At 23.6% G+C, this 27,570-nt stretch overlaps 1 protein-coding gene across 1 annotated transcript; it reads right to left on the bottom strand.

The window, feature by feature from the left end:
• Window positions 1–2,360: 2,360 nt before the first annotated feature.
• LOC145842089 (uncharacterized) lies at window positions 2,361–27,326 on the bottom strand. The gene is made up of 14 exons (XM_082949469.1): window positions 27,124–27,326; window positions 26,583–26,632; window positions 25,352–25,487; window positions 22,902–23,013; window positions 22,420–22,573; window positions 20,426–20,503; window positions 14,778–14,847; window positions 14,230–14,294; window positions 9,713–9,779; window positions 9,390–9,438; window positions 8,310–8,440; window positions 5,956–6,107; window positions 4,872–4,931; window positions 2,361–2,656 (listed from the first exon to the last, which is right to left on the bottom strand). Exons 1-14 carry the CDS (start codon window positions 27,229–27,231, stop codon window positions 2,551–2,553), a joined length of 1,338 nt encoding a protein of 445 aa, XP_082805595.1. The 5' UTR covers window positions 27,232–27,326; the 3' UTR covers window positions 2,361–2,550.
• Window positions 27,327–27,570: the final 244 nt, after the last annotated feature.

Consider the following 27,570-nt stretch of genomic DNA (forward strand, 5'->3'; position numbering starts at 1 on the left):
CAAACTAAAGTAAAATAAAAAAACTTAAGGTATAAGTTATAAGATAAAATGTATATGAAAACAAAAAAATAAGCTTTTTTTTAAATATAGACAGTTGTTATAGAAAAAAAATTTTAAGCATAAAAGGTTAAATAGTGTAGTTTAACGTTTGTACTAAAAAAAGTAATTTGCACACTTTATAAACAACAAAAGTTATTCTTACCAAGGATAAACACTTTTTTAACGATTTTAAGTAGCTGCTTGCAGTAAATACAAAGTCTTTTTTCACACCAGTTCATTGACCATAGTTGTGAGCGTTCACTTTTTTTTTCCAAACAAAGTAAAAAAAATTCGCACTCAATTTTTAAGAATAAAAATAAGTTGTACTAAAAAATAATTTGTCTTTTTTAAAAGAAACACTGGCTATAAACGTTATAAAAACAAAAAGTTTTTCTTTTCTTTGATAAGACTTTTTAATAGTTACTAACATGAGATTATAACTTTGGTTATGTGCAATCAAAGTAAACGAGAATCCTTTTAAAAACTTAAACATAATTAATATACAATAAAATAACTAATTATTCAGATAATTGTAACAGAAAAATGGACTTCTTTTTTGAGACTGATGTACAAAATCCAAGTGTTTAAGTCTCAACTACTAATATTGAATAAAAAACTTACAATCTAAACACTAAAAAAACTTAGTATGAGTTTAAATAAAAATTGTAATGACATGACAGTCTTTTGTCAATTTTAAAACTAAAGTGATATAAAAAAAAAAAAGATAAAAAGTACGACGCGGGGCAGATCTTCATGGCGGACCAGATCCGGCCCAAGGGCTGTACATTACCCACCTCTACTCTACACCATAAATGTGATGATGGCTGCAAGCTCACAATTAAATGATTATGCAAATTTAGTATAAGAGATAGTTCAAGGATTATATAAGTTGAGTGATTTCGCTTGTAACTTAAAAGGTATAATTTTTTATTTAAGAAGACATTTTTAATAAAACGGTTTAATAAACTTAAGGATCTGTAATGCTTTTAAATAAAAGGATATAATTTTAACCTAACACAGGTAAAATTTCTTAATTTAAGGTAATTAAATGCCCTATAACTCTACCCTAGGAGGGTTTAATGTATTGTTAACTACAGTTAATCAAAATAAATCAACATTGAGCTTAATTGAAATGAGGCTGTGCTTTAAACATTTCTTGAATAAAAACAATAAACACGTATACAAATTTTAAATGAAACTTGGAAATTAGCAATAATAATGATAGTATTTACTGTTAGAGCGTCAACAAATGAACAAACTTTTAACTTTATAAGTTATTTATTTGGATAAAGTTTATTGAAACATATTAAGGTGTTAGTATCAGTAATATACATAAAAAACATTAATTTATGTAAGCAGTTTACGAGTATAAAAATATAAATAACAAGTGGAAGGTATGAAAAGCTAGCGATAAAAACATGGCACTAAAAGGTGGCTAGAAACTTATAAAAAAATAAACAAACAAAACATTTGTTAATTTTCTTAGTAATACATACGTTTAAGTTATTTTAACAAAAATATTTTTGTAACTGAGTTCCAGAATTCAAAGTTTGTTTCTTAGCTTGGCATAAACAAAAAATAACATTAAAAAAAAGTTCATTTTGTTTAGTATAACATCCATTTAGATAATTTCAAGAAATATCTTTTAGTGAGTGAGTTTAAAATTTATCAGTGTTTAATAATTTGGCATACATTAAAAACCTTTTTTTAGTTAAAGTTAAGAAAGTATAAAAACAAATTTCTTTGCATAAGTAGATTTTGACTAAAAAATATTAAACTTTATACAGTTAATGTAAAAGACCCTAAAACGTATTTAAAAGTTACAAAAAGTAAAAGTTTGAAAAAAGCTCTTAGTAAAGGAAGTTAAAACTTTGACAATAAAGCAATTTAAAAAATCTGTTTTTTACAAACAAACTGACTTGTAACATTAAATAAAAAACCAACAAATAGCATTTTAAGCATAACATACAGTAAAAACAATTCATCCTAAAATAAATAATACAGTTTGTGGCAATATAAGAAATTGTTTTTCATAACATTTGACAAAGTATAAGTTTTCTAAAGTAATAAAAAAGTTATGAACAAACTTTAGTAGCATTCTTTTAATAATGCAGTATTTTAACTAGTTTAATCCCTTAAACAAAATTCATAAAAGTGAATATCATATAATAATAACTATTACAAATGTTAATGTTTTAATTTAACATAAATATAGATAGAAGTAAATATTTTTTTTGTATACAGTATAGTCATATAATCATTAGTTAACTATTTGAAAATTAGTAGCTCACAATATATTACTATTTGAAACACAAGAGGACTAATTAAAAATCTGTCAAAACAAGGCACTCTATAAAAACCACGACAAAATAAATTGTTTTCCATTTTTAAACCAAAAAAACATTCGTAAAGTGCAAATTAAAAAAAATTTGCAATTATTACAAGACCTAGTAAAAGTACAAAAAGTATGAGGTATTTAACACAAATGTATGGAAATTAGTTGAAATATTTTTATTTCAGGGTGTCGTTTATAGTCGCCATCGAGTTTTGGTCAGGGGAAAATTCTGTTTCTGAGGAAGACAGCCTCTTGACAGCATCTATTGAGCCAATGATGTAGCTGCAAAATTAAATAATGACCAATTAAATTGTAAAAATAAATTTAACCAATTAAACTTAATTTTAAAATTAAAATTTGATCAATTTAAAAGTTGTTTAAAATAAAGATCAACAAAATTGATTGAGATAAATACATGGACCTTTCATAAGGCTGTAAATACAATGTAACAATACATCTATATTTGGTTATGTATGAACAATTTAAGTAAAAAACTAATAACAATTTATAAAAACAAATCATATAGCAGTGATATAATATTTATTTAAAAATAAGTCAATTGTATGACTGCAGAAGAGAAAAGTGACCAATTATAATGATTAAAAAATGTATACGGCTAATTATAAGGGTAACTGTACTTGTACTTACTATTAACTTGGTTAATCGTTAAGTTAATATAAGATTTCTCAAAATTAAATTCTATTAATTAATTATATGTTTGTTTGTGGTGATATTTCAAAACTATTTTTTTGAGTTTAACTAAAAATTGAAATACATATTATTATTTTTTTATTAATTGTTTCAAGACTTTTTTTTAAACAAAATTCTAATCATCTAACACTATTTAGTATTGTAATATCTACAAATTTAAAAGAATAAATCTTAATTTTCTTAATATATTTTTATATCTCTATTAATTTGAAAATAACATGACTTTTCCTACAATCTACGTGTAAATCATTACAGATTTCTAATATCATCAATCAAACTAATGACATCCATTGCGAAATTTTTAACGAGAATTTAATCGATTAATTAAGATAATGTAGACGTGAATTGAAATAATAAAACTAATTTTCTTGTATTGTAGGCCAATAGTTTCTAAGTTTTTAAAAATATAAAAGTAGACGTTGATGTTTGTCTTGAAAAAAAAATATATATATTGATTTTTATTGATTTTTTATTTAATTTTGTACCTTTTGAAAACAAAAATTATATTACTTTTTTTTTTTGGTTGTTTTTTGAACAAAATATTTTCTTCGTTTAAACCGAAATTGTTAACATTAAAAGAGATGTTAACATTCTACCTATAAAACGTGACTTTGTGAAAATAAGTAAATCTTTATCATACAATACTTTTTTATTCTTTGAGATCGATCTGCAAGTAAATAGCTTAAATGGGCTTCTTTGTAATAAAAGCAGCGGCCTCTACAGTTACTTGTAAAAATTTACTTAATCGTAATTTTTTTATGGTAAAACCATTTTAGACTGAAAAAAGATCAGTATTTGTTTAACACAGATAAACTAAAACATTTTTGTGATAGTATTTCAGCTTATGATAAAACTTACAATGTTATTAAAATTCAAGCACTACTGCTATAAACAAAACTATCACAAAAATCGAAACGACATTTAAATGGTTTTGACATTTCATTTGATAATTATTGATAATATTTTAACTAAAAAATCAACAACTTGTTTTTTTTATAAGGTATACAGTGTATATTTAAGTCAAAACTATAACTAATGTAATGTTTTTAAAGTAAAAAACATACAAATAGTAAATGTCTCGTCTATATATTATGAGCTTAAAGTTTTAAGTATTTAACATTCCTTGAAGATTAAAACACACCATAAGCTTTATATTTTTCAATATACAACGAAGTATTTATTGTGGAATATAAATTACATTTCACCAACATTTTAAATAAAAAAAAAATCAGTACTTCACCTATTGTAACCTTTAAGTATTCGTTTAAACTTTAACCAAACAAAAACTTTTACAACAAATTTAAAACCGAAATCGATAAAAGTTAAACTTATTATTGTGTGCTAAGTTCAGTATACAAAGCACTTTGCAGTAATAAAGTTTGTACAACAGTTGTCGAATTATTTTTAAGAAAACATGTTTTTATTGTTAAAACTTCTGAACATTTTCATAACTTCTTATACATACTAAACAAATTTAGACTTATTTACAAGATGTAAACCACCTTGAACTTAACGTTCATGTTGACAAAATTTAAAATATGTATATATATTTATAATATATGTACATTTTATATACATTTTATGTACATAATGTATGTATGTAACATATATATACATAAAGGATTTGATGTAAAACCAATGATTTTTTGTCTGACTATCTAGCAACTTCAAATTAAGTAGCATATAAAAAACATAAAAATATGAAAATACTGTAATAATTAGTAGTATATATTATACCTAGGTAAACAACAAAATGTAAAACATTGTAATAAATAATAAAACTCACGCGAATATTCCAACACAGATTATTAGGTAGTCCATGAATCTTTTACTTCTTGATAGATTTCTGTTCGATTGTAAAAATAAATTTATTAATTAAAAGTTTTAGGTTTGTAAAATTTGGTTCCTGTTTATTTGAAATTAAGCAGATACCAAAAAATATTTTTAATTAGTAAATTTAGGTTGTTGTTTATTAATTTAAATGTTTACTTTATAAGTAGGTAAAAACAACAACTAAATATTTTGATCAGTTTTTATTTTATTTAAAATGTTGAGATTACTTGGCTTAAATCTAGTTAAGTAAAGTACTAACATATTACTTTTTTTGTATAATAATAAGTATTAAATTTTAACGACAGTTATATTGTATTCTGATAAAATTTTAAAAATTGTTAAATAAAAGTATTCACGTTGTTTGACAAAAATAATCAAAAAGTATAAATGTTTGTTTTAAAAAGTATAAATTTACTACTAGTGGCTACTGCTAGTTTACCAAAATATTAAAATTAAATGGAGGAAAATAGTGTTTAAGAATATAAATAAAAATACGGAGTTAGTTTGTTGGTAAAACTTTAAGTAAAGGCTATGTCTACAAAAACTACTTTAAGTCGAAGCTGTAGGCTTCTTTATAACCTTTCAAGGACTAAACAAATTCTCAAACAAAGTTAGTTAATAAACAACTGGGTTCAAAATCCGTACTGTTTTTAAAATTCAAAAATACAAGTATTTTAAAAATCTAGCCATACGTTAATATACATTTTTGAACGAAAATATTTTCTGTTGGAGAGCAATTCTATGGATGTCATTTAGCTAAAATTTTGTGGTCAATTTTTTTATTTGTACAAACAGAGCCCTTTAAACATAGTTGCCAACTTTACTAAAAACTAGCCTAAGTTATATTGAAGTAGCCTCAGTCAGTCTGATTTTATTAAAAAAAATAGTAGAAAGGGGGGAAAATTAACCAGATTACTTTTGATTAAAAATTATTCTTAAAAACACCACAGCAATAAGTGGAGGAAATTTCCTAGAACAAAGTACATGAATAAAAAGTCAAAAAACCTGAGATAACTGTAAGTGTAACTTAAACTAACTTGTCAAATATTTTCAGGTGAAAAAGGGCGGGAAGAATGAAGGCCAGGGGGCTGCAAATGCACGCTCCAATGAGCACCATGAGGGTTGAGAATGAGGGAATAATCAGGACGACCAATCCGGTGAGTACGACCATCATCGCTCGTACTACGTTCTGTGTGAAAAGTATTAAATATTATTATTATATTATCAGGACTACCAAACTGGTCAGTACTACCATTATCGCACGAACTACGTTCTGTATAGTGATGTACCGGACTCACTATCCGGGTCCGGGTCCGGCCGGATATTGCCATTTTTGTCTGATATCCGGATCCGGCCGGACTCTAATTTGAAAAAAAAAGTCCGGATCCGGTTCCGGCCGGATTCTAATTTGAAAAAAAAGTTCGGATCCGGTTCCGGCCGGATTCTAATTTGAAAAAAAAGTCCGGGTCCGGGTCCGGATCTAGTTAGTAAAATAGAGAATACTGAAAAGTATTTTTTCAAAAATAAACCCTGTGTAAATTAATAAGAGTCATTTTCGTCAGTTAAAATTAAACACCTACCGTGATTGGCTCATTTTGTACACGTGACTAATTTACATTTGTTTGCATTTAAACTATGAAATAAACATTTCAGAAATGCAACTGTTTACATATGTTGTAAAATTAAGAACTTTGGAATGAATACTTGCATTATTTATTGTTTAAAGTTGAGCTCAGAGAACATTTAGAGTTAATACGGTTGAATTCTGACTCAGGCTTGTTTATACTCACGCTAGCTAGTTTTATTGACTTAAACAATGGCAACCCGCTATTTTCAAAATTTTTGGGAATTTTAGAAAATCTTGGACTGCCTCAGGCTAGTTTAGTTTTTTATAAAAACTCAGGCAAGTTTTCTTTTAGATTTTGAATGAGTTTGAGCTGATCCAGTTTTCAATATTTTGTAATTTTCTAGTGTATTTTGTTCAAGAACTTGATTTCATATTTTTAATTGTAAATAACACCTAAATTTTTAAACCTTGTGGCTAGCTGTTCTTCTTATTATTAGATTAAAGTTTTTTTTTTTTAGTTTTTAAAAACCTCATTTTGACTCAGGCTAGTTTATACTAGTGATGTAGCGGACTCACTATCCGGGTCCGGGTCCGGCCGGATATTGCCATTTTTGTCTGATATCCGGATCCGGCCGGATTCTAATTTGAAAAAAAAGTCCGGATCCGGTTCCGGCCGGATTCTAATTTGAAAAAAAAGTCCGGGTCCGGTTCCGGCCGGATTCTAATTTGAAAAAAAAGTCCGGGTCCGGTTCCGGCCGGATTCTAACTTGAAAAAAAAGTCCGGGTCCGGGTCCGGCCGGACCCGAAATTGTGGGTCCGGTACATCACTATCTGTATGAAAAATATTAAATATTATTATTATTATATTATGAGTACTACTAATCCGGTCAGTACTACCATCATTGCACGTACTATGTTCTGTGTGAAAAATATTAAATATTAAGTTTACAGGCAATAAAATAAATTAATTAAGAAATATTATAACTTATTATAAAGTATTATCATTTTTTAGGACTACCAATTCGGTAAGTACTACCATCATCGCTCGTACTACGTTCTGTGTGAAAAATATTAAAATATTAAATATTATTATCAGAACAACTAATCCAGTTAATACTATTTTATCATGGCTCTAACTATGTTCTGTATGAATAATATTTAATATTACTATGCTTAAATGTTTTATACAGAAATGCATGTAGTTGGTAAAAATATTTTTTAATTTTTTCTAAAATAGTTATACAAAATAATATAAATATTTTAAACAGTAGAATAAAATTAACTGGTTAATGATTAAGACGCCAGACTTATGCGTTTAAGAAGTGATTTAAATGAGATTTTTAAAAAATGAAGAAAAATACTTGTCAGTTGTTGATTTAGGAGTAAGTGCCTTCTTAGTATTAAAAATGTGGTTATAAACAAATTTACAAGGAACTAAACATATAAAGTAAAAAATTAAAATGTTTTATTTATTTAAATAAGTGGTACATGTTTAACAATTATACTAGCACTTTGAATCGGAGAAAAAATAGTAAGATCCGTATAAAAACAAAACAGTAATAAGGGGTAGCTGTCAAATTTGCACGAGCGTACAAATCTGCACAAGGGCATAAAATTGGAACACTTGGAACTGAAGAAAAATATTTAAACTTATTTATAATCAAAATAGTAATAATAATAATAACTATCAAAGTAACTAGAACGTTAAAATACACAATTATGACGTAACAAGCTTTGTAAAAAATTGGGTTCATTTCTAAATCTCAGTTTGGCCTAAAATTTTCAGGAAAATCGTACGTTAACAATTATGACGTAACAACCCACCCCAATATATTTGGATTCCTTGCACCGCCTGCTTCTCTTCTGAATGATCTGTATGGTCGGAAACATCATCACAGGGTAGGTGAAGAAGAGACTGAAGCACAGAAACATTTTGACAAGAGCGGGGAATACTCCTGTGAAAATAGTTGTTTATAAATTAAGCGCATAGGGGGTCCAACTTTTTTGTTTACTAAAATTGACATTGGCATTTATATCAAAGCTTAGAGTAAATACTATAAGATACTTTTAAAACATTCAGAAAAATTCCAACTAACTTTTGAGATATAACAAGTTTTATAAAAAAAAACCGATACAATCGTATAGAATCAAAAATTTTCAAGGCTGATTTTCTTGGAATTTTGAAAAAATTACTAAAAATTTATCTCCTCCTTCTTTTTTAAAGCAATTTAATTCAAATTTCACATTTCAATAGTTTACTTTTCAATATTACAAACAACTTGTAGCAATTGGATTTTAAAAAAAAAAGTTATAAAAATAAGTAAGGCTTTTGATTAGAAAAAAAAATCAACTTTTTTTATTAATTTTTTATAAAAAACTTTTTTTTTATAAATATTTAAAAATTTGTTTTCTACAAGTTGTTTAAAATTCCTTAAAGATTACACTGAAAAAATTTTAAAACAACTGCTCAAAAACTGAAAGAGGAGATAGATTTTTAGTGAAATAGTCTATTTTATCCCTTTTAGTTTTCGCCTCCCATAAAGAACCTATTAAAGGCTCTAACTTTGATCGCCTATATCTGAAAAGTTACTATGAATTTAAAGTAGCTTATCTAATTATGTTAAATATAAGACTAAATTTGAAAAAAAAGTTTTTAACCCCCTATAAGTTTGAAGCACTTAAGGAAAAAGTAATAAAAATTTAAAACAGTAACAAACAGATTTTACTTCGCAATTAATTTCGTATACATTTTAAAAAGCTTCAAAATATTTTTTTGTAAATGTTTTGTTCATTTTATCACAAAATTTTAACAGAAAGTGATTTTTATTATTGCAAAAAAAAAGGAGTAAATTAAAATTTAAGAAAGACTTTACTTAAACAATATATAAATAAATTTATTCTTACCTGGTGGTAGGTTTAAGGTAATTATTTGGTCGGTCTCTGGTCCGAATGACTGCAAAATAAAATTTTTAAGTAAAATTCCTAATGTTTTTCAATTAATTTTAATAATACTTTGTGTAGTTATTAATTAATTTTTTATGATATTTTTTTGTTGTAACTTACTAAATCCCTTAAAATAATCTTTAACAGTTTCTTATATTTTTTATTGTCAAATTATAAACTAACTTTAAGTCTAAAAGTATTTTTATTTTCAACTAGATAAACTTAATTTAATTAATTTTACAACTTCATAAAAAACTTGTGAGTATAAAAGATAAACAACTGACCATGTATCCGCAGACTCCAAACACAATGTACAGTGTTGTAATTAGAAGCATGGCAAGTTTGAAGATCCTGTAAAATATTAAATATTAATTTAATATATCTAAAATGTTTTCTTCAAATAAAATGTACAGTGTTGTGTAATCAATAACATGACAAGTTTGAAAATTTTGCAAAAATTTGAATATTAATTTAAAATACAAAAGTATTTATTAAAATTCAACAATAATTTCCTCAGCTGATTTCTTACTAAATCTTATGTTAAATATTTATAACTGGTGATTATTTACGAGTTTATACTCATCCAAATATTTATGTTTCGATAAAAATGGTTGAATTAATAATAAGAACAAAGATGGTAATAAATATAATATTTTAAAATTTAAAATTGCTGATAAATTTGTGGTGCAGCAATATCTAGTGGGAGAATATCAATAAAGATTTTATCAAAGGGAATGACAAACTACAAACTTAAAAAAAATAAAAAATAAATTTCGAGATAACTTATAGACAAATTTTTAAACCTAGAGCTCTGTTCTGATTGTATGTAAAATAAAACCATCTAAATTTTTTTTTTCAAAACTTACGAAGTTTACAATTTCATGGTCAACAAAACACTAAAAACGACAAATAATACACTGAACGATGTTAAAGATGAGTTTAATGAAAAAAAACATTGAATCAAAAAGTACAGCTTATAAATTTTTAAAATTTTGACCAGATAAATTTATTTTCCAAAAAACTGTTTATGGCTCTGAACTAATTTCTATAAAGACATACGTAATATTTAAGTTACAAAGCTTTAACCAATATTTTATATTACTACAGGTTTTTTACAAACAAGTTTCCAAAACTTATAAAATAATGTAATTAAAAAATTAGTTTATACAACAAAACGACATCAAAGTATATATTAAAAAGTCAAAAAATATTGTTAGTACCTATTTACGAGTTGACACTCGTTCAAAATGAGCCTTACAAAGATGTGTATACGAAACTGCTCCTTTATAACAACGTTGAAAATAAATAAAAGTTTTCGAAAGTCAAAACTGCTGACATATTGACGCTACGTCACACAACACTTTATGTGCAGCACTATATAAAATAACTTTTGTTTGATTTTATTTTGCGTATGATAAATAGGACATTAAATAAAAAATACAGTCAACTAATAAATTATGTTACAAGTTTATACATACTATAGTATAATAAATATAACTACAAGAGTTGGTAAATTTATAGCATTAACATAATTAAAAAGAATTAATCAAAAACTAACTTACATATACTGTATTGAACTTAAAAGTTATAAACAATTATCATAACATATAAATGAAATATTTGTGATACATTTCAAGTAACTATTTTACACTATTTGATGTTTTAAGTTAAAAAAAAATTAAAGATATATAAAGTAAAAAAAAAATATTTAAAAAAAATAGTGTACAATATCAAAATAACTGGACATTAAATTTTAAAATATTAAATAATTGTACTAGTGTTTCTCGCAAGCTTACACTTGTCTAAATATATGCCTCACAATGATATATGCTTAAAAATTAACTTGTGACAACGTTGAAAATAAATACACTATTTCAATATTTAAAACTGCTGATAAATTCTGCCTACGTCACATAACACTTTATGTGCAGCATCATATGAAATAAATTTTGTTTGATCGCGTATGATAAATAGTATATCAAATAAAATTATAATATTCAACTAATAAATTATGTAACAAATGTATACATGTTATAGTATAATAAATAAAACTAAATAAATTGGTAAATGTATAACTTAACATTAAATAGTTACAATATAGTTACTTGATATTTTAACATTTTGTTTAACTTTTGCATGAAATTTTATCTAACATCTCAATGTTGACATATAAAGAGAAAAATAAAATAACTATGAAAAATCTGTAGCGTAATTTATAACTACCGTAGATTTTAGAAACCATTGATTTAAAGTTAAAAAAAACAGGTGAACTACAAAAGTATGACATTATATACAAACAAAATGTTTATTAACTTATAATTACATTTTTCATTATATGTTTGTGGTATTTACAACATGTGTCTAAAAAACTACTTTGCAAGATCTTAAATTTAATATTAGTGGGAAATTAAAAAAAAACTAATAAGATCAGTAAATATGTATATTTATAAAAAAACAAATAAAAAAACTAGTATCAAAAAATTGAAGTATATTTAAGTGTTTAGATATTAAAGTTTTAATAATTATACGCGAGTTTTTAAGTCTTCAAAAATTAATTAGACACCCTTTTATTTCACTTTTGTGGATATACTGCTAACTTGAGAAAATTACTTCAAATACACTTTTTCAAAAACTTAAAATGCAAAAACTTGCTTGATCGTCATAAAAGATAGAACAGATCAGGTGCAACTTGCGGGAAAGTGGATTGGCTTAATTACTAATTAATTACTTATTAATTACTATTTGTTTATAAATTATATTTGTTTTACTTGGTTCTAATTTTGTTTAATATTTGTATTAAAAAAGATTTTTTTTTCGTAATATTTTTTATTAATTACTTATTTAAACACATAATTTAGAATATGTTAGTTTTCTAACAATAACTTTACAACTTAGAAGTTAGTTGCTTGAATTTTATTTTTTGTTTAACACTTTTATAACAAAATTTACCAAGCATGTTAATATATATAGCAATAGAAGTATCTATTCAAAACTTTGTAGTTACTTTTAATAACCTTCAATCAGCCTTGTATAAAACTGTGTTCGAAGTTGATAGTTAAGTTTCTTTTGCAACTCAAAATTTTGTAAATATCTATGATTTGTATTAAAAATATACACCAACAAAAATAATATTTAGTTAAATTCAGCTTTACTACTTATGGTTTTTTTTTTGCAAAATTAGACAAAATTTTATTTTTATTGGTAGAGAACAGAAAGTAATGAAAGTAGTACAATGAGTTTACATATTACAAACAATTAATTTTTGATTTTGCAAAATTGGTAAAATACATTAATTTTCAAACAAAATTTCAGATTTATATAAAACACTTTTTAATAGATATGTTTGTGATTTCTAAAACAACAAATGCGTCAAACAAATTACTTTGAAAGGTCTTAAACTTAATATTAGTAAGAATTTTTTTTTTTTAATTAACAAGACCAGTGAAAATATATATTTATAAAAAACAAATAAAAGAACAAGTATCAAAAAATTACAGTTTATTTAAATTTTTGAGCAGCCATATATACGAGGTTAATACCCGTCAAAAAATTTTACTTTTATTTCGTTTTTGAGGATTAAATGTTAATTTGAGAAAATTACTTCAAATACACTTACTCAAAAATTTTAAATTTGAAAACTTTCTTATTACGTCATTAAACAGTTCAGGTGTAGTTGTGGGAAAGTGAATTAGCTTCAAACAATTCTTATTTCTTTATAAAATACATTTGCTTTACTTGGTCAGGGTTGCCGCAGATCAAACTGAGAAAAATTTCCTGACTTTTCTAAATTAAAATCTTAATTTCAAACTTATTCTAAAATACATAATCAAACACTTCAAACTGTATAAAGCTTTTAATACTATTTCTATACAGGTTAATACAACAGTTTTTTTTTTGCTGAACTCAATAACATTTTTTTGCTTTTTTGCTGAATTAAAAACTAAGTTGTTACATTTTAATTACAAATCTAATCTTATTTAGTTTACTTCAGATTAGTAACCAACTTAAATTAGTTTGCACAGCTAGCTTGACCCGGTCAAGTTATTGAAAAAATAATAAGTATAAACATATAATAAACTTTAAGTTAATAATAATATATATCAATAATAATAATATTTAGTTTAAATTTCTAAATACAATTTAAATTGTTTACAGCTAACTTAAATGCAAGTTAGTTTTAGCAAAGTATCTGAAAGCTTACTTTGTGGTAAGTCACTCCTTATACCAAAGTTTATGGTTTGATTTTAAATGCAATGTTTGTTGTAGATTTCTATTTTCTCAATTTAAAATAAACAACAGCAAGCAAAGTCTTTTTTTTTTGCAAATATTTAGTCGTTTTTCATAAAAAAATTTGATTTTAAATACTACTAAATTTAATTTTTATGTTAATAATAATTAAACTTAAAATAGCGTTTAGTTAAACATATTTAATTTAAAATGTGCTGCTTTTGTTCAAGTTCAATCATTTCAGTATGTTTTTACTCGCACACTAAATCATTTGCCGCGTTTTTAATAAAACTAATAGTTTTTATTTGTAACCGATTAGTAATATCACCATCTTCAACTATATAGTATTGAAGTTAATTCTGTTAATATTCAAAATACTTATTAATTAAGCATTTTATAAATATATTTATTTTTGCACGTTTTAAACACAGCCAAAAGTTTTCAATTGTAAAAAAGGTTAATATGCATGTTATAATATACAATACATATCATAACTAAAAACATTATTTGTATTTGTATATAATTTAACACAAATATAAAATTGGTTTTGAATAAAATAAATAAACAAACAAACCCTCTGAATTTGTGTCTCACAGATCTTTCCATCGATCCTTCTAATGATAAGATCATTCCTGCACCCTGAATAAAATAACAATTAAATAAAAATTAACTAGTCAATAGTTAAGATACAACAAATGGATCAGTAAGTAGGTTTTAAAAGACAAAACAAAATGTTTGCCTATCTTACTGTGTTAGTCTTTTAGTTGTTTTGCATTTAAGTTCAAAATCAGTGTTTATAAAATCTATTACTTTTTTGCTCTACTCTAGACTAACTAAATGATTAGTTAATTTCAATAGAAAGCAGTTTTTTATTTAAAGCTTTCTAGATTTATTTGGACAAAAAATATAAAATTTGCCAAGATGGGCAAAATTTTTGTTTAAAATATTTGTTTTCTGTCCAAATAAATCTAGAAAGCTTTAAATAAAAAACTGCTTTGTATTGAAATTAACTAATTATTTAGTTAGAGTAGAGCAAAAAAGTAATAAATTTCATAAACTCTGATTTTGAACTTTAATGCACTCTAAACAATGCTAAATATAATTAACAATCAACAAACAAACTTCGTAACAGTAAACAGCCATGCCCGCGAAGAAAGGAAATCCAGAAAGGTCCATTTCCTTGGGGTGGATGCTGAAATTAAACAGGTGTAATTTGTGACGTCATAATAAGAAAATTAATCTGTGACGTCATAATAATAATGTATTGCGGCTTTACAAGAATTTAGCATGAACGCCTCAATAGCAAACATTTATTGTAAAGAATTTATTTGTACACAAATAAAGTTTCTGTTTTGTAAATTATGTTGCTTGAAACAAAATGAAATCTTATTAATTTTTTTTCATTGAGTATGAATAAAAATTTTTGTAGTTTTTTAATTATTTGTTTAAAACCACAAAAGAACTTATGCACTAGATGCATATGTTAATTAATAAGCATTTTGTGATACCCAAATCTTTTATTAATTTTATATAAAAAATATTTCAACATAAGTAGAATAACTTTTAACTTAACATTTTAACAATAAAAAACAACAAAAAAGTTAAATAAGTACTAAAGAAAAAAAAAACTCATCACTGCAAATAAACTGAAGATGCTAAGTCAAATCATTTTGTTAAGAACTGATCAAATAAAAATCATAAGGATTAGCTTTATTAAAACTTGTTTTGTTTTATTTTAAACTTAGTAATATGTTAAAACCTTCGAATGTTAAATATCTTAACATACAGTAACTAAATATAAGTCTTTTTTTTAACTGTTCATACTTTATAATTAATACATTTATAAATTCTCTTTTAATTTTAAAATTTAAAAACTTTCAAGTAGCTCTGGAAAAACTTTAATTATATAGTTTTTGTTATAAACATTTCACAAGGTCAAGCTAGTTGTCATCGTATCTTAAGGCTGTGTTAACCAAAAAACATTAGAAAGCCACGAGCTTAGCTTGCGCAATCAACAAAAACTAGTTTTTCTACAAACATACATACCTACAATTATTATGGAATTTTGTAATCTTTCCTTAGATATAGAAAAAGTTATTGGAACAGTTAAACATGTTTAATAAACATAACCTTTTAGTGGCAGCAAATAAAAACTATTTCAAAACCGGACTTTTAAAGTTTGAACGTAAAAATAATAAACTTTTATATTAGTGAATAGTAAAAAAAGAATAATATAATCATTAATATTTATGCAATTAAAAAAACCTCTTGAAATAATATATTTCAAAGCAGTCCAAATTGATACTTTATTGACTTTTGTAAAATTGATCAAAAAGTTGTAAGAAATAAATAAATTTTGAACATTTATTGTTAATATTACAACTTTTTCACAAAAATTATATAATTAAAACGTACTTTAATTATTTTTAAGGCAAACTATGTACTGTTTAACAACGTAAACTAAAAAACATAAACATTAAAAAAAAGTAAAAATGTTATAAAAACAGATTAAACAAAATAAATATATTTTTATTTCATCAAAAAACACCAAAACTTACAACATTTGTGATGGGCTTTTAAAACTTTTCTGCTTTGTTTCATTTCTATTTAATTTATTTGTCTTTTTGTATTTTACTCATTTTAAAAATCTTAAGTTCTTTCAAATTAAGTTCTGTTTAAAGAATTTAATTTAAGCTTATGAAAAACGCAAAAATAACTTTTCTTGCTAAATTTTGTACGTAAAAACTAATCAAAAAAACTTTACGTGAAAAAAAAAACAGTTAAACAGAAATTAATTTTAAACTGTTGTGTAAAACTGCTAAACATTAAAAACCTGCTTATCTACGTTTTTTTTATTCAAGAATTAAATAACAGTCTCAAAAATTATTAACCGCATGTGTGGGCAAAAAAAAACATAAAATAAAACTTCAAATGAATTAGTGAATAAAAGTTAAATTAAAATTATTGCAGTCTCTTGACTAGTTTAGTTTTTAAATTTACTTTTTGAAGGGTTTTCTTTCAAATAGTCTGAAACTAATTTGATGTTTAAAGATAAAAAAATAAAACTATATCAAAATGATTTGAACTGAAAATAGTTTAAAGCTTTAGTTTTTTTTGTTTAAAATATAAAAAATTAATTCAAAAAAATTTCTTTTGAAGTTGACTTATTATAAAACCAGTTTTAAGTTAAATAAATAAAAGCATTAATAATTAAAGGAGTAAATTTTATATCAAACAACTACATGCCATTTTATATAAAAAACTAAAAAATTTGTCTTTAAATTAACTTATTATAGAACTAGTATTACGTAAAATAAATAAAAGGCATTAATAAAGAAAGTAGTATACCAAACAGCTATATGCCCTTTTATTGCCATAAGTGCAATATCTATCTCTACTATTGGGTAATACAGTATTTTTAACCCAACTAAAGAGATTTGTTTTTATTGCATAAACCTAGACTTAGTCTCGCCATACAAATTGAAAATTTATCTATGGAGTTTTTTGTACATTCAAAAGCTAAAAAAAAACTTAATATTACAAAAGCAAAACTAAAACTTTCGCAATGCTAACATAACAATAACGCTATTTTTTAAGTTTAGGTTTTTAGAAAGACTACTTTATTTGAACAAGACAATTCCTGTTAATTATTTCTTTAAACGAAAGATTAATTAATGCATTGACGAGCTCTTTGAGAAAAACTAAGTATGCTAAAAAAAATTTTGAGAAAACAAAACTATGATGTTCATTACATAGTTATTGTTTTTAATTTTTTTTTTCGATTTTTAAAATACATTTAAACCTAAGTTGAAAATCTAAAATTTCGAAAAATAAAATAAACTTAGTTAAAATTTAAATTTACTGAACTAATTTGAGGAAAAATAAGTGTTTTTTGCATAAAAAAAAATTAATATACACACAAATAAAAATAAACATTTCTCTACAACCTTTCATAACCTTTCATATAATCTGATAAAAATCAATACATACACTACTGCTGAAATACTATGAAAATATTTAATTCTCTTTCAACATAACTAAATGAAAAAACGATGAAAAATTTGAGTAAAATTTGAAAAAGTGGAAAAGTTGTAAAGAGTAAAATAAGACGAAGCATAATAACAAAACTATGACTATGTTTCAGCTTTTTTTTTTGATTAAAATGTTTTCATTTGTAAAAATTTTATGATATATATACAAAAATGTTTTATAAATAATATATTTAATTGCATTATACTATCTTTTGTACATTAGATCAACAAAATTTTAAAGAAATCTAACTTTTAAGTTAAGCTTTGGAAAAGTTGAAAATAAATAGTAGACTTCAACGTTTTATGATTGACAATAATTACTTTAAAAAATGTGTTCAAGCAAATTTGATGAACAACTTTTTATGAACAATATTTTGAAGAAATCTAACTTTTTTAAAAAGTATTGCAAAAAATTGTAAATAAGTTGCAAACTTCAACGTTTTATGATTGGCAATAATTACTTTCAAATATTTTCTACGGTGTTCAGCAAATTTGCATTAAAATTTTACACTTGACTTGGTTTACATACTTTTAATTTTTCTATTGTTTTCCATATGAAAATAACTTTTAAGCACTTAAAAGTTTATTTAATTAAACTATTTATAAACTCTGTTTATCAAAACTTTGCTTAACTTGTAAATTTTTTTTTCCCAACTTTTTTTATTTTTATGCTGTTTTAAGATTTTTCAAAATACATTTAAAGAGCCAAAGTAAAACATTTTGTTAATAGCAGTAAGCGTTCAAAAGTCATGTTTCAAACTTTGTATAAAAGACAAATGCAATATTGTTGTATAATAATACAATAATTATATGGTAGTGTTAAAAGAGGTAATGTAGTAATGTTAAAAGTACACTGTACAGTTTTGGTAAGATAGCTTGTAAATTAAACAACTAAAATTTATACTAATATTTTAAAATAACTATCTGCAGTTTTTGAAATTACACTAAATTCAAACATTAAAAAAAAACTAAAAGTCAAAAGCAAATGTTATATGCTTGGTATATATGAAGAAATTCAAGTAGCTATTAAATAAAGTTAAATAATAATAAAAACTAGTAGTTTTATCTTATTAAAAGTTCATAAACAAAACTAAAGTATCTATTACAACGATATAACAACCTTGTTTTAACGATTTTACTGCCTTGTTTTTACTTTTTACTTTATATAATAATATTTAACCATTTGTATAGGTTATCAAAACATAAAACTAGTTTAAATTAATGATTTAACATTGATCTACATTGTATTAATCTCACCATAAAGCTTAAATATATTGTTTTATAACCATAAAAAGTTGAATTATATATAAAATATATTATAATAATATACATAAATATACAATTATATAGTACATAAATTAAAAAATACTTATTTCAAACCTATAAAACATTTATGATAAAGTTATGCATCAAAATACTATAATTATATGTTACAGATGATTTTTCAATGTAAACAATAACAAAATTACTAGTTGTACTATTGATTAAGTTTGTTTTGTAGTATTAGAACAAATATTTGGAAAAAATTACAATAGCATAACGAAATTAATTTAAAATAAGTGTAACAGAGATATTATCAACATTTTTACAAAAAGATAATTATTTGTAACAAATACATTGTTGTGTTATCAAGAAAGTTGTCGAACTAGTTTTACAACATATCACATTTCATAGTGTGTTGGCCAATTATTAAAATTGTCTAATGTAAACATTATTTTTAGAAAAACCTGTACAATTACTGTTATAATTGTTTAAAAACAATAACAGTGATTCACTTAAAGTTTACAGTTATTTTTAATCAAATGCCACTTTAACGATTGCCAACTAACAACTAAACTACTACTAAATTCACTGAATAAAAATAACTATAAAAGTTCAAGTAAATAAAACAAGGTTTAATTTCATTACAATAAATATCAACTTGCTAATATACAGTACTTGAAAAATTCAAGACAACAAATTTTTTTTTAATTCATATTAAAATTGTTTTAACTAGATTGTATTATAAGAGTAAAATAAAATGTATTGTTTATTCAAATGTTTAATAAGTTTAAAATTTACAGTTTTGCATTAGTTATAAATGATTACGACTTATCGGACAATTTAAAATTTATTTTAGTAACACTATTTTAACTGGAAAAGTGTTCATGATTTTTAGTTGAGTAAAAAACACTATAAACAAAACAAAATAATAAAATAAGCAAACACTATAATTATCAATACTTGATTATATTTAATTAGTTTTAAGTAAAATAATCAAACACCATAATAATCAATATTTGATTATATTTAACTAGTTTTAAGTATCATAATCAAAATATATCAAGCTTACTTTATTTTTGTAATAGAATGCACTGTATTACAATATTTATTGTAACTTTATACAAAACTAATTAAAACTGGTAAATAAATAATTACAAACAATAATGATAGCAAACATTACAGTACAGTGATGTAAAGACTTTAATTTTTTAAAGTTCACAGTAGTTTCAATATATAAACTTATAAATAACTAACTAACTACTATAGATATTTAAAAACTAAAAAATACAATTAACCAATGAATATAACATGTGAACATGTTCAAATAATTTATTAGTTCAGAGTTTTTTTATAAGTTAACTTAAAATTTTACATGACTATATATTTCAGCAGTTTATACAAATATAGTTAACGAGTAATGTTAAACCTATTACATACATATAAATAAAACATTAAAATTAATGTTTAAATACTAACCTGACAGTATGAGCGTGTTCGAAATCAAACCAGAACACGATCAGGTATGCAGATATGTTTGCAAAATCCGCTACTAAGCTGTAAATAAATAATTTCTTGTAACAAAATTTATTAACATCAATAATAGAATCAGATATGCAGATATATTTGCAAAATCTGCTACTAAGCTGTAAAAAAGTATTGATTAAAAATAATAATTAAAATTTAAATTATCAGATAAGCAGATATGTTTTCGAAATCTGCTACTAAACTGTAAATAAGTAATTAAAAATAAGTTAACTACTAGTATGAAAATTAATTAATAATTTATACTAATTAGATATGCAGATATGTTGGCAAAATCCGCCACTAAGCTATAAATAAATAATTAAAATTAAGTAAACTACTAATGTGAAAATTAATTAATAATTTATACTTATCAGATATGCAGATATGTTTAAACTGTAAAATAAAATACAGTTTAAAAAACTTAATATAAATTTTAAAAATATAAATATAATAATCAGATAAGCAGATAAATCAGATTTAATAAAATCAATTAAAATCAATAATATAATTTAGGTAAACATAAATGTTTGAGAAATCAGCTATTAAACTGTTAATAATAATTTATTACATAAATTAATTTACATAACAGGTCATAAGAAGCCTGCCAATAAAAAAATTGTTTAAAAAAAATTATCAATTAAACTAAAAAATGCTCAAAATAAACTTTTAGTAACAAATTTAATAAAAACTAATACAGTTAGCGAAACCTGCTGCCAAAATTTAATCAAAGAATTATTTAGTTGGTTAGATAAATAAATACAATTTTCATAAATCAAACAATCTCGTAAAGTATTAAATATGCTTTTTTAATTCAAGTAAGCAGAAACTATAAGCTAATATTTGCAAATTCAGCTACTAAACTGTATTTAAAATTAAATTAAACAATGAAGAATCAATACTAAGCAAATTGGCGCCCAAACTAACGCATACAGTTTTCTCAATATTGTTTTAAGATAATTAAATTTTAGTTAGCAGAATTATTTGGCAAATGTAAATTCTTAAAACTGTAAAAACATTTTGAAACTTAATTAATGAAAAAACCTATTAAACATATATATTTTGTAGGAAAATCAAAATTGTGATTTTAGCTGTATACAATCAATTAAAAAGAAGTTCTAGTCAAAGTTAGCTACTAAATTGCAAAAAGGTTTACAGTAAAATGTTTTAAAGATCATAATAAGTTAGTGGCACACTTAAATATGAGAAAAAAAAAACTAATGGATATTTTTATTACTGTGAAAGACTTACTAGTTGTTCAAAGCTAAAGATTTAGTGGCTTGCATAAACAAACTAACTAATAATATTATTACATTAACATTACATTTAGATCTAAGATCCCAATTAAAACACATCTTAATATGAAAAAATCAATTAAGTACTGAGTAGAAGTTAGAAGTTACAAATAAACAACTAAGCTGATTTTTTAATACTTAAAAAAAACCATTTTAGTCTAATATTTAATTTTCATTAACAAGAAGTTATTATGTAATAATTGACATCTGAAAGTGGTGTGTTTTAACTTGTATAGTAAATGATATACATGCTTTTAGTATTGCATTAATCATACAAAAAACTTTTAAGTTGTTACTAAACAAAAAGTATGTATTTTAACTCTAAACTATATACCTGAAAATGAATAACTTGTTGAGGTTCCTTAGCAAACAGGGTATTTATAAAAATTTCCAATAAATAAGACAAAAAACTACATAATAAGCAACATTTGTATTTAAGATGCAATAAAAATGATAATGTTTAAAAAAATTTAACTTGAAAAAAAGACTCATTTTATACTTATGTATTACTTATATACCTGAAAATGGCAAGTTTGTTGAGTTTTCTCAGCAAGCACAGTAAAGTCAGTGGAACCAGCATGAAGTATAAGAGTAAATTAGTAAAATAAATAAGATCATAACAAGTAAAATACACATTTCAAATATAATACTAACCTGAAAATGGCAAGTTTGTTGAGTTTTCTCAGCAAGCACAGGAAAGTCAGCGGTACAAGCATGGAATATATGAGCAAATTCGTGTATTTTTCACCATCGTGCATGTATTGCGCCAGATTCTCACTTATGAAGATCAGGTATGCGCAGCAGAAGCCTTTGAAAAAAATATGATAAATTTTATGACAATTATTAAAATTTTACTTTAAATTTAATTCATATATCAATTCTTATAGAAAATATATAACAAACCAGACTGTGAAAAAAAAATTGTAATAATTTAAATAAACATAAACATTTGGAAAATAAAATAGTTTAAAAAAAAAGATCTCATTTACAATTTCAACTGCTAATTGTTATAAGAGTAATCAAATTGTATAAATTTCTATAGAAAGAGGTTGATGCAAAAAAAAAAGTAATTGAAATAACAGTTTAGAAATAATATTTAATGTTATCTTATATAAAAATAAGTAAATAAAACCAACCAGTTTGTGAAACAACGATGGCGATGTCCACCAACAGGGCCCCAAATTTCCCGTAGGCGTAGAAACCAACGTCCCCGTAACCAATATTGTCCTCGTCTATTGGCAAGGTGGGCTGGAAAATAATGATAAAATATTAATTAATAAAATTTATAAGAATATTAATAAATAATAAAATATACAACTATATTAATAAAAAACATATATATAAACAAAAACTATATATTGTCTCATATATTGGGAAAAATGGTTAAATGATAAAATATAAAGTTGACAAATGAATATGTATAACTATAAAATTTAGTAACAAAAGCTTTTAAATAATTTATGAACTTTATTGTCCTTGTCTTTAGGCAAATTCAGCTTGAAAGGCTGAATTATTTTGTGAAAGTAGACGAATTAAACTAGTATAAAAAGTGACAAAGTTGTATAAAAAGTAGACACATTAAAATAGTATAGAAAGTGACAAAGTTGTATAAAAAGTAGACAAATTAAACTAGTATAAAAAGTGACAAAGTTGTATAAAAGTTGACAAATAAGTATGGAAGAAAGGTTGTAAAAATAATGGAGAATTAAATTAACAAATTGGTTCAGTATTAAAGTTAACAACAAAAATAAAAAATATAAAAGTAGACCAACTAAAATTTTGTAAAAACCAACCAATTAGTATGATGAAAAAGATGACATATAATTTTATGAAATATATAATTTTGCTACCATAAAAGACTTGATAAAAAATTCAATTAATTTAGATTCATATAACCAAGTTTAATCCAATCTTCTTAATAAAAACATTATTTATTAAACAACAAAGTTCATCAACAATTAAGACCAACTTTTAAAAAAAAAACACTTGTCTTTTTTTTTTTGAGAATGTATATTTTAAATACAATGAAATTTTTATTTTTTAAAGATACAACAACAACTTTACATAAAAAGTACATCAAATTCCTATATATTGACATTACTAGTAACAGTTCACTTTTTCACCAACAGTTCTGATGAAACAAAAAAAATCAATAAGTCTTTACATTGAATGTTATATTGATGAATAATCACTTAATTTTGTTTCCTGCTGAAAAATCAATGAGAAGTTACTGCGTGTTAAATAAAAACAGTTCAAGTTTTTACCAAAAATATAAATAAAATATTTAAAACAATTTTTTTATGTTAAACTATGTTAAAATGTTTTATTTCTACGTTTTAAAGTTCGTCAATCATTTTTAAAGTTGAATATTCAAACGTTTGCAAATCGAAAAAATAAAGCTCAAGAGTTTTTTATCTTACATTTTAATTTATATGCCTACAAAAAAAACATATAGAAAAAATAACAAATTAACCCTTACATTGGCTTGAAATTTAAAAACGTTGTGAAGTTAACTAATGGTTTCATTTAATTTAAAATAGTACAGTACAACCATTTAAACTAAATAAATTTGCATTAGAACTGCATTTAATATTTAGACAAGTAGTTATATCAACTAAAATTTTTCAAAAACCAATATTTAGTAACTTTTTTTTAGTAACCAATACTTTAGTCCATTGGGGTTAAACAATTTTCTTATCCATATGGACTGTTTAAAATAATGTAAGCTTAAAGTATGAACAATAGTCAACTTCAATAGAATAGGAAAGTTTTAGTTGATTTTCAAGGTATAGTCATTTTCGTAAAAACTTTTTTTTTAAATCTATGGACCATATTTTTTTAGTCGATTTTATTGTAAAATTAAAAAAACTTAGTAAAATTTTTTTTTTCTACCTTTTATTTTTTTTTAATTTTAAAAAGTTTTCAGTGCAATATCTAAAAAAATCAGTTTGAACTAGGTTTGAATAAATTAAAATACAAATACATTATGACTAAAAAACGATAAATGTTTTGTTTTATTTATTTATTAAAAAATATAATTTGCAAAAAACTTTAAAAGTTTCTTTCCAACATACTTTATTAAATATTAAAAAAATATGTGAAATTTTTTTATAAAAATGTAGCTCAAAAGTTGTAAGAGGAGAAAGACTTTTAGTGAAATAGTTTTTTTCGCTTTTTAAGTTTGCACCTTATATGAACAACCTATAAAACTCTCAAATTCTAAAGCAACTTAAGTCTAAAAAATTACTTTTTTTTAATGTATAAAGTAATCGGTAGGTCAGTTGTTCAAATAAAAATTACTTAAAAAAAAGATATTTACCCCCTTATGCACTTTAGTTTACTAGAAGTTTACTAAAGCTGAATATAAATAACAAACAACTGTTTAAATCAACTAAAACTTCATTGAAACTGTACAAAAAAAAAAAACTAACATAAATTTCATTACATACGACAAAACAATAAGTAAAAATTTATTATAACTGTACATAGATGAATTTTTTAACAATTGTTACTAACTAAAAAGCTTAAATCAATTAATATATCATTATTATTAGTTATCATTGATAAAAAACAAAGTTACACCAACTTTAACTTCACTGTTGCTAATCAAACTTTCATTGTCTTCTTGCTGTAGTTTCTTGTACGATATGTTTGAGTTTTGCTGAAACTTGTTCTTCAAAATGTGGTCTTTGCAGTCGATAAGCAACAACATTGCACTAACACTGAAATATTTAATAATATAATAAATTTTATAATAATTCACTGGCTGGTGTTTTTATTTTTGAATTTTTTTTCAAAATATTTATAATTTACTAATCATGCTTTTTTTAACTCAAGATAATTTTATTTTTTCTGATCAATGTTTTGTAATATCCAAATGAATTATTATTATATGTTAATTTGTCAAAAATTAGGATAATTTTAATATAAACTGTTTTAATGAACATAATTATTTTTTTACTGTATTTATTGAAAATTAAACAAAAGTCATGATTTTTTTTGTAATTTAATGGATTGTTTTTCAAATATCTATACAAAAATGGCTAAAGTTACTTTTCTAACAGATGCTTTCTTAATAGTTGTTTTTTTTTTTACTCAAAAAAATTTGTTTGTTTTTCAATATTGATAAACTATTTTAAAAGTTTTATCCTTTATATTTCGAGTCCTATTTGATACTTATTTTTTATAATACTTCATTGTAATTCTATATTTCTATTTCGACTTTTAAATAAAACTCACTTAAGTATTCAAAAACTTAGGATTGCCACTATCCAGTTAGCATTAGATTAACAAAAACCTTTTTTTAGATTCTGTACTCAAATTATTTTTTTATTAGAAGAGCAAACTACTAGACAAATAAACTAATTAAAAATTAAAACAAATGTTACAAAATCATTAAAAATTATATGGTAGAACATCATTTATGTAAAAATGAAAATGCACTCAAGGTGTTACAAAAATCTAGCATGAGATTTTTAACTGTTCACAAAAGCACAAGCTACCCATTAACTAGAGATTTACAAAAATTTTACAACTAGCTTAAAAGTATGGCAACCCAGAAAGCTTTCATAGTTCTAATATTTTCAAAATGTTCTCATTTTGTAAGTTAGTGACTTTACTATTACACTAAACTTTTTTCTTCTTCAAATTTTTTTAAGTGTTTTAAACAATTAAGTAAATTATCTATAAAAGTTTATACTTTGAAAAACTTTTAGTGATAAAAATGTTAGAAATTTAAACTAAAAACATAGAAATTGTTTAGTTAGATAGAGTAATACGAAGAATGCAGACATAATTGAACCAACAAAATATCAAACCTCAAGTATCCCACAAAGGACATTATCACAACACCTTCTAAAATTCCAGCCTGCAAACATATTTGAAATATGTATAAGTTTAAGGGGTATAAATAACTAAGGTAAATTTTTAAGTGATTTACATCATAAGTACACACTTTTTTTTCTTGTAAACTTACTTTTCAAATGTTTTAGATAAAAGTAAAGACTAAAATGTAAATAACAACTTTTATCAAAAATGTAAATAACTGTATGTATTCAAAAAGTTTATAGATTTATTACAATTTGTATAACACACTATGTTATGATATATTTGCTAAATAAAGCAGTAAAAAAGTTAATAGGTATACTTTTAGCAATAGTTTAATCTTATTTCATGGAGTTAAAAAACCATTCTTAAAGAAAAAATAACTAAAACCCAAAGAGAGCTAGCTTTTTAAAATTTATTTCAAGGTCAATTTTTTATCTGAAACTTGAAGTCTCTAGTCAAAAACAAAATAAGTAAATACATCTTGGTGAAACTTTAAATTTAAACTTTACACAAGTACAATTAAAAACAAACTTCTTTGAAGGCATAGGGTAAACCAAGCACCCCTGCTCCGATGAAAGAGATGAAAATGTTCCCAAAAACTTTTATGGAGCTCGAACTTGACTCTCCTGAATCGTGCATTGTGACGTAACAATTTTGTTTTATGACGTAATAGTTATGGTGTTTCTTTGTTTTTGAAGAAATGTGAAGGCAGTTTAAAATAGTGTTTATTGCATCAAACTGAAAAATTATAAAAAAAAAATTTGACAGAAAACTCAATTTAAAAAATTTACATCTCATGTATTAAGGAGTTTTATATACTACATTTGTTAGATAAGTGATACTTTAAGAAAAAAACATTTATAATTATTAGTATTTAATTTATGTAGTTTATGTATTTAATTTATAATGCTCTGTGAGACTTTCTCAAATTATGCTCATAATTTGTTAGAAAATACTACAGCTGTCAAAAGTATTTTT

Source organism: Thalia democratica, chromosome 8 (genome assembly GCF_965202585.1).
Source record: "Thalia democratica chromosome 8, ktThaDemo2.hap1.1, whole genome shotgun sequence".
In the NCBI taxonomy this organism is placed as follows: Eukaryota; Metazoa; Chordata; class Thaliacea; order Salpida; family Salpidae; genus Thalia; species Thalia democratica.

What these genes read in the sequence shown, in the direction of transcription:
- LOC145842089 (XM_082949469.1), bottom strand. Translation starts at nt 27,231, where the DNA reads ATGCACGATTCAGGAGAGTCAAGTTCGAGCTCCATAAAAGTTTTTGGG. An exon ending in GTGAGACACAAATTCAGAGG is followed by an intron (nt 9,780 to 14,229) that starts GTTTGTTTGTTT and finishes AATATTTTACAG; the next exon opens with GATCTTCAAACTTGCCATGC. An exon ending in ATCTGTGTTGGAATATTCGC is followed by an intron (nt 2,657 to 4,871) that starts GTGAGTTTTATT and finishes TTAATTTTGCAG; the next exon opens with CTACATCATTGGCTCAATAG.